Source organism: Daucus carota, chromosome 9 (genome assembly GCF_001625215.2).
Source record: "Daucus carota subsp. sativus chromosome 9, DH1 v3.0, whole genome shotgun sequence".
Lineage (NCBI taxonomy): Eukaryota > Viridiplantae > Streptophyta > Magnoliopsida > Apiales > Apiaceae > Daucus > Daucus carota.
The window spans coordinates 607,000-615,058 of record NC_030389.2 but is presented as its reverse complement, the minus strand read 5'-3'; the positions used below and the strand labels follow the sequence as shown (position 1 = coordinate 615,058).

General features: G+C 34.3%; 2 protein-coding genes across 2 annotated transcripts; both read left to right on the top strand.

The window, feature by feature from the left end:
- Window positions 1-533: 533 nt before the first annotated feature.
- LOC108200986 (phosphatidylinositol/phosphatidylcholine transfer protein SFH3) lies at window positions 534-2,428 on the top strand. Its single transcript, XM_064084780.1, has 6 exons — window positions 534-649; window positions 972-1,236; window positions 1,336-1,435; window positions 1,547-1,813; window positions 2,046-2,123; window positions 2,221-2,428. The coding sequence occupies exons 1-6, from the start codon at window positions 622-624 to the stop codon at window positions 2,377-2,379; spliced, it is 897 nt and encodes a 298-aa protein (XP_063940850.1). The 5' UTR covers window positions 534-621; the 3' UTR covers window positions 2,380-2,428.
- A 142-nt stretch (window positions 2,429-2,570) lies between these two features.
- LOC135149314 (phosphatidylinositol/phosphatidylcholine transfer protein SFH10-like) lies at window positions 2,571-4,457 on the top strand. The gene is made up of 6 exons (XM_064084779.1): window positions 2,571-2,852; window positions 2,983-3,078; window positions 3,196-3,315; window positions 3,571-3,699; window positions 3,776-4,123; window positions 4,207-4,457. The coding sequence occupies exons 1-6, from the start codon at window positions 2,694-2,696 to the stop codon at window positions 4,291-4,293; spliced, it is 939 nt and encodes a 312-aa protein (XP_063940849.1). The 5' UTR covers window positions 2,571-2,693; the 3' UTR covers window positions 4,294-4,457.
- Window positions 4,458-8,059: the final 3,602 nt, after the last annotated feature.

Below are 8,059 nucleotides of genomic sequence, written 5' to 3'. Positions count from 1 at the left end.
AGGGTTGTTTGGCTATTCCATTTATTTGTGTTCTTGATTTTTCTGCATTGCATGATTATATTTATATGTATATGATGCATATATTTATAATTTTCAAGTTTTTGATGATGCTTTGAAACTAAGCTTAAAGCTTAAAGCTTTGTCCAATTATTTTCCTCAGAGCCCTGCATCTATCCACAGGTAACATTTTTAAACTCATGTTTTTCTAATTTGTTGGATATATTTGTGTATTTTGCCTATAGAAATTGTGGGTTTCGATTATTTTTCGAGATGCAAGTACATAATGTGAATTATGACAACAATTAGGAAGGATTTAAGATGGGCAGTTTTCGATTTTGGGTCTTAGAATGTGGATTTTGGTGCCTGGATTTCGTTTTGGATTAATGTATAATAAGTATGTTGATTCTTTTACATTTGGTTTTGTAGAATGATGTGTTCATGTATTTTATGCAATTAGTTTCTTTGCAGATTTTGTTTGCATTATAGGTTTGTTTTAAGTTGAAGATATCTTGTAGATCGAAATTGTAATGTAACCCTCTTCCCCATGTAAAGGTGTAGGAAATCTGCAAGGGCAAAAGTCGGGTGTGATTGAACTTGCGACTTGCAGTCTTGAGGGACATAATGTCCGGACCAGAACAAAATCCTCAAGGTCCGAGTTCCTATTCATTCTGTCAATTAGTTCTTTCTCAGCTCATACTAGTTCTCTGAAAATATGAAAAAACTGCTAGAATTGAAGTATTTCAGGATTTTGTATTCTGTTTAACGTGTTGCAGTGATCACTAAAAGAAAAGTAGAGATATCTTTTAGATATGGTATAATAGTACAGACAGTTCAAACTAAGATAATCGAGATTTGTAGTCTAATAAACATGGATGTGTTAAGAATTGTAGAGGTAAATTTATATTTGCCTTAGTGGTCTACTTTGTATTTTTGCTTTGAGGAGATAATTTGCTTGTGCAACTGGGTAACAGGTGAGGAAAAGGAAAAGGACAATGAAAGTACTGAGGGTGACAGGAAGGCGAGGCTTGCGTCTCTCAAGGAAAAAGCAATGAGTGCATCTACCAAGTTTAGGGGTTCTTTCGCCAAAAGGGGCAGAAGAAACAGCAGAGTTGCTGCTATTGCAATTGTTGATGAGCATGACCCAGAGGAAGTGAAGGAAGTTGATGCATTTCGCCAAGCGCTTATCTTAGAGGAATTGCTACCAACAAAACACGATGATTATCACACGATGCTTAGGTTGATTCTAATGTTTATTGTTTAAGATTTTTCTCAAAAAACAAGTTGTACATAGAAAAGTTGAGATAATTAATTGGGGTGATATATCTTATAATATAGGTTTTTGAGGGCCAGAAAATTTGACCTGGAGAAGACAAAGCTGATGTGGACTGATATGCTCCAGTGGAGAAAGGATTTTGGGACAGACACAATTACGGAGGTTTGTATTCACTGCGCTTCTTTGTTGGTGTATGATGGATCTATCTGTTTTGAGTCTTTTGACAGCGTCTTACATGCATCTGAATACTTTGTTTATCAACAACTATCACAGGATTTTGAGTTCAAGGAAAAAGATGAGGTCATTCAACATTATCCTCAAGGACATCATGGGGTTGATAAGGATGGAAGGCCAGTTTATATCGAATTACTGGGTAAAGTTGATGCTGCCAAGATTATGCAAGCCACAACTCTTGACCGCTATCTTCAATACCATGTACAGGAGTTTGAAAGGACCTTTATTGATAAATTCCCAGCTTGCACTATTAGCGCTAGGAGGCATATTGATCAGAGCACGAGTATTCTTGATGTACAAGGAGTGGTAAGTAAGGATTCTCATCCAGAACCTAGTATATCAAATTGAATCTTAAATTCAAATTGATTGCTCTTTTTTTTCTTGGATTTTACTGCAGCAAAAGTTAAAGTTCTATTCTAATATGACATAGAGACAATAACGTATAATGCAGCTAGTGTGCTATTAAAATATGACTTTTTGTCAAAAAAAAAAAAAAAAAAAAATATGACTTGTATTAGTAACAAGGTTGATGGTACAGGGATTGAAAAGCTTAAACAAACCAGCCAGGGAACTTATCCAGCGTATTCAGGCAGTCGATGGTAACAATTATCCTGAGGTACTTAAGTTAATACATGTCACTAGTTCCTATATGGCTATATGCATTCTGTCTTTGTACTAGGGTCAGTTCTTTACCCCCTTTTTGTTCACTGCAGACGCTGTGCCGCATGTTTATCATTAATGCAGGCTCTGGATTCAGGCTTCTGTGGAACACTATAAAAACATTCCTTGATCCTAAGACCACATCAAAGATCCATGCAAGTCTATATCATGTCATAAAATACGTTCTTATCTGGTATAATCCACCTACTTAACCAGTTCAGTTTGATTGACCAGGTTCTTGGAAACAAATATCAAAGCAAATTGCTTGAGATAATTGATGACAGGTACATGTTTTCTGTTCAAACTGCTCTCGCAACTTCATACGTTCTGATGTTTGATAAAGTGATATGAACTTCTTGAGATGAAATAACGAATACACAGATTGGACCTCAACTACTCTTACTTCTCATAATACAAGCGAGTGTATTGGAAATTGTAATTGCATCGTTTTACTGCTCTATTTAGAAGAAGGAAAATCTATACTTTGTAATGGTTTGCCATATAAAATTTGTCAACAGTGAACCCAATGTCAACTTGTTCTTCTTTCGGCGCCTCACAAAACTTCATTTCCTGCATTTGTATCAGCCAGCTCCCCGAAATTTTGGGTGGTACCTGTACTTGTGCAGATAAAGGTGGTTGTATGAATTCAGATAAGGGACCATGGCAAGATCCAGAAATCATGAAGGTTTATCTATAGTCTTCTTTGAGCTTTCTAATTGTAAATTTTTTTCCTGTCCGGCCATTTTTCTATCTTTTACGTATTTTTATCGTTATTCACCTGTCCTGAACTTATTTTTCTCATTGTAATGAACAAGCTGGTTCGTAGTGGCGCTCACAAATGCAACCCTAAATCTGCAATGCCAGCTATTGATGAAAAATCAGCTGAGGATGATCAAACAGCTGGCAGAAAGGTATCTATTTCGCTTAAAAATTGCTTTTCAATTATTACTTCTTACTGTAGTTTCTCTAACTAATAGCCTGATGTGGTATAACAGTAACTGACATAAATTTTCATTTTCTCATTGTAGAGTGTTTCTTTCAGTGTGGAGAAAACATCATCCATTGTCTCAAGGGATCAAAGCGAACAACCACCAACCTCTCCGCCACAAAATTCACAACTTTCTAAAATCGAAGAGGAATCAGCTGAAGTAATCCCTTCTTTCATATGCGACTTCTATTAAAGTTCAAGAACTTGTATACAATATAGCATTCATTATATGATGCTTAGGTAGGATTAGGACTTCAACAAATCGAACCATTACAAGTTTATCATCGTCATATATAAATGAGAATATTTGTGATATTTACGACATATATTACCTTTTCATCTGGTCTGCAACTTAACAAGTCTTCAATGTGAAATTTCTAGTACCTTTTATGATTGCATATTTCTTCCACTACAGTCCAAGCAGGCTCGGTTGAACAAAAGACGTTCTAGCTTACGTGATCTCAAGAACAACATGTCCATGGCTGACAAGAAAGGTGATTCTTGGCAAAAAGTAAGGGCCAATGACAAGTTAGCCATGCAACAGGTATATGAATTTTTCTCTTATTACATCTTCATTAGAAAAGCAAAAAAGTCTTAATTCTGGTTATTATTCTTTCAAGCCTGATAAAACGAGCAACCAAATATTTACTGGGATGATGACGTTTGTTATGGGCATCGTAACTATGGTACGAATGACACGCAACATGCCCCAAAATTACTCAGGCGCAGGCTCTGGCTCTATGAAATTACAAACTCGTCTGATGCTCGAACATCAGCCAACCTCCAACAGGTTGGCTTCAATGAGCGCAACTGACGAAACAATAGTAAAACGAGTAAATGAGCTGGAAGAGAAAGTCACAGCTATAAGTAGCAAACCAGCAAAAGTGGCTCCAGAGACGCAAAATTTATTAGATGCTGCTATGTCTCGCATTGATAAATTAGAGCAAGAAGTTACAGAGACCAAGAAGGTAACAAATAGATGCAAATGTGCATTGCCTCTACATTCTTTTGCCGCGTTTTTTGAATCTTTTCCTGTCGGTCCCTTTTGCAGGCTCTGGAGGATTCTCATGCGCAGCAAGAAGAATTCCTGGCATACCTCGAGAAGAAAAAGAAGAAAAAGAAGTTTTTCGCTTTCTAGCATTTAGGTCCATTTCTGTCACTTGTAGTTTGTATCATGTTTGTAAGCAACAGGTTTTTAGTAAGAAAAAGTATGGCAAATTTTTTGCTTTCCGACCAACCATTACAAAGCTTTCAAATCGGAAAACACCTACCTGACTGTTCTTGAAATACCATAACTTGAAAACTGCAGCCTCAAATGTAACATGAAAAAGAAACAAAGAGTATCTGAGATACATTTATAAAGACTTGTCATACATAATTCTCTGAAGTTTATATCTGTTGTGAAATCTATACTGTTGTGTTTGGTTGGGGTGAATGATTCCGAAAGGAATGGAATGAAAAATGAACTATTTTATGGACAATTTTCAAGAAATTTCATTCATTCCTCCATTCCATTTCTTACATCATGTGTTAGATTTCATCCCTTTAATTTGAGATGGAATGCTCCATTCTCTCCCATCCTTAATTTCTTCTCAAATCTCATTATAGCAATTTTGCACTTCCTCAATTTTTTTTCAAAATTTTCTTCCTATCTCTATTAGTTTCAAGTATTTTTACTCATTCCATTCCATTCCATTCCATTCTCCCCAACCAAACACAACATACATGTCCATGATATAGATTACTTCAGTCCAGTGTTCTTCAAAAATTCCCAATTAATTCTTAAAAAATATTTTACCGAGTTTATATAACAGATAGAACACGAAGTTTAGGCAGAATACAGTTTGATCATTAATCATCAATTTGACAAGTTATTCCAGTGACAAATCCAAAATATATCATTATCTAAACAATCAAAATCGTTATAAAATTGTGAATTTTGATTTTGATTTCGACAAATCGAAACAATCAGTTCGATCAATTTTGAAAATCATTGCTCACCCTCTACGGAAGTAGGTCTTCCCCCATTTTGTACTAATCATTTTGATCGGTTTTGAAAATTATTATCCACCTTGTTCGGTTTCTTCAAATTGGAACAATCAATTTGATCAATCAGTTTTGGAAATCATTGCTCACCCCTGTACAGAAGTAGGGTTTCACCTTGTGCAATGAAATCATTGTCCACCAAAAGAAACACTTTCTAAACCTTTAGAGCATCTCCAACAATCTAAAACCCTTGGCTAAAAGGTGAGTTGGCATACTTAAAATAAAAAAATTTAGCCAACAGCTCGAAAAACTCAACTCCAACCATGCTCCTCCTATGGATGACTAAATTTGTCGAACCTCTGCAGGTCTGTAAGAAAATCTGTAGGAAGATTGTACATCATTTATTACCATATTGAACTGATATATTCTATTTTAACAATTTAAAATATTAATAACATACTATTTTTAAATTATAGCCAACCAATATAGCTAGTACCATTGAAACAAAATATCTTACAGGTTCAGCAAGTTTTACATAATGTCTTACATGTCCAATTTAGCCAATGATTATAGCCAACGCCGTTGGAGATGCTCTTAGCCTCTCTAAGAATGTCACTGATGATATTATCAAAAGAATGCAGCTGGTTTTCTCCCTGATTTATACTCCCTCCGTCCCACCCATTTCTTATCAAATGGGTTGGGCACGGAGGTTAAGAAATATGTATAAAGTAGTGGAAAAGAGGAAGAAAAGTGGGTAAAGTGGTGGGACCTATTGATTTTTAATGTATAAAAAGAAGATAGTGGAGTAAAAGTAGTGTGAAAAAGAAAGAAAAGTGGAGAAGTGGCGGGACCCATTGACTATTTTTGGTAAGTTTTGAAATGTAAAGAATTGGATGGGACACCCCAAAAAGGAAAGTGTAAAGAAATGGGTGGGACGGAGGGAGTACCTCTTATCACATTCAAACTATTTGATTCAACAACTATGTTTTCTTTCCTAACCATCTTGCCAATCTCACACCAAGATAACAGTTTTTGCTTCTGTTGCCTCAACCGAGATTGGCTGACTTCCAATCGCACACAGGACCCAAAAGTTTACCTATCTCGTTACGACATAATGCACCCAAATCGACACATCTATTTTTGCTATCAATGATTACGTCGCAATTGATTTTCACAACCCTGGCTCTAGGTGGAATCCATCTACTAGCACTCATGGCCTCATTTTTTATACTTCCGCGAAAGCCTGAGGGAGCAATGTCGCGTGGAGGTAACTTACTGATGCCTCTGATAATCCATCAGGTCTGTAAATTATGAAGCTAGTTCAGGACCTAAATTAACCCCATCTTGGACATCTCATATCCACCTGAACTCCTCTCTTCACCATGTTGTGAAATACCAGAATCCAATTCTTACAAGTCTGTCACCCAAAACATCTTGATGTTTGGAGGGATGTTAAGCCTCCATAATGCGTTCTACCACTCCTCATTTTCCTTGTTATTTGATGTTTCGGCAATGTTAAAGACACAAATCCGGATTTCCGTAGAAACCCCTGAATCTCCATGACAGAATATTTAGACAGGACACAAAGACATCTATATGAATTATGAACCACTGAATGTGAACTCAATAACAGTATAACACTGTAACATCATCCTTCCAAAGTAATGCAAGACCTCCACTAAAACCCCTTCTACTTATACATATACCATTACACTTGTACCATTAGTAAATCCTGAGGCCTTTTTTCAAGTTTTCAAATTGCCATGAACACTGCTCTGTTTCACACAAAAACACTAAATCTGGTTTATAATTTATAGAAGGAAGTTTAGCAAGCTTTTTGTGTGTGCATTATTCATTAGTGCACCAGGATACAAGTCATTTTACCAATTTTGAGAAAAGACATTCACATCAATACCCTTTATTAATAAGCGAAACCACGTTTCGGTGGAACATCGGTACTTTTAGTACCAAAATTTGGTCACTTTCATATTGATTAGAATTTTATAATCATTATTATACTATTATCAGAAGACTTATATATTGAATAAAATTTTATTAATATAGACCTCAATATTCATTAGGACAGCGAAAGACTTCTATATTAATTAGAATTTTATGTAAAGACTTCCATATTGATTCGGATTTTATTATTAAAAATTTCAATATTAGTTAAGATTATTATACTACTATAAAAAGACTTCCATAGTGTATAGAATTTTGTAATATAACAGTTATCCTATCCGCACAGTTAAATCGCTAACAATTTAACTTATGAAACAATTCTATAAAATTCATATCAAAATTTGGCTATCGTCATATTATTTTTTATTTAACAATTATTACTATTATCAAAAAATTTCTATATTTTTACAGGATTTTGTATTATAACAATTATCTCACTAATAAAAAAATATATTTCCCATAAAATTATTTGTTTTAAAATTTTAAAACTCAAATAATTTAATATACGGAACAACTCTATAAATCTTTTAGCAATCTTTAGAGTTCAAATAAATAAGGAGTTCATATTGATATTAATGTAATATCCTATCAATAGAATAATAATGTCAACGGAATTATTCGTTTTAATTTTTAAAAATCATACAATTTAATTTACGATAAATTTATAAAATTTCTATCATATTTCATAATTAAAATAAACAAGATTCAATATTGATGCTAAAGTGCCAAAAAACCTGGTCATATATTTTTTTAATATTTATTATTATTATCATTCAGTATTTTTCAGAAGATTGCGATAAAGACGAATAAGGCAGTGGTAACACTACTTAGACAAATTGAAACTCAAAGAAAATGAAGTCATTGTCCATATTTCAACATATAATAAAAGAACCGAAACTTTAGACATACGTCAAATATTCGTTTTAATTTTTAAAACTCGCAAGTACAATTTAATT

What these genes read in the sequence shown, in the direction of transcription:
- LOC135149314 (XM_064084779.1), top strand. Translation starts at nt 2,694, where the DNA reads ATGTCAACTTGTTCTTCTTTCGGCGCCTCACAAAACTTCATTTCCTGC. An exon ending in ATCAAACAGCTGGCAGAAAG is followed by an intron (nt 3,079 to 3,195) that starts GTATCTATTTCG and finishes TTCTCATTGTAG; the next exon opens with AGTGTTTCTTTCAGTGTGGA. An exon ending in AAGTTACAGAGACCAAGAAG is followed by an intron (nt 4,124 to 4,206) that starts GTAACAAATAGA and finishes TCCCTTTTGCAG; the next exon opens with GCTCTGGAGGATTCTCATGC.
- LOC108200986 (XM_064084780.1), top strand. Translation starts at nt 622, where the DNA reads ATGTCCGGACCAGAACAAAATCCTCAAG. An exon ending in TTCTTGATGTACAAGGAGTG is followed by an intron (nt 1,814 to 2,045) that starts GTAAGTAAGGAT and finishes TTGATGGTACAG; the next exon opens with GGATTGAAAAGCTTAAACAA. An exon ending in ATGGTAACAATTATCCTGAG is followed by an intron (nt 2,124 to 2,220) that starts GTACTTAAGTTA and finishes TGTTCACTGCAG; the next exon opens with ACGCTGTGCCGCATGTTTAT.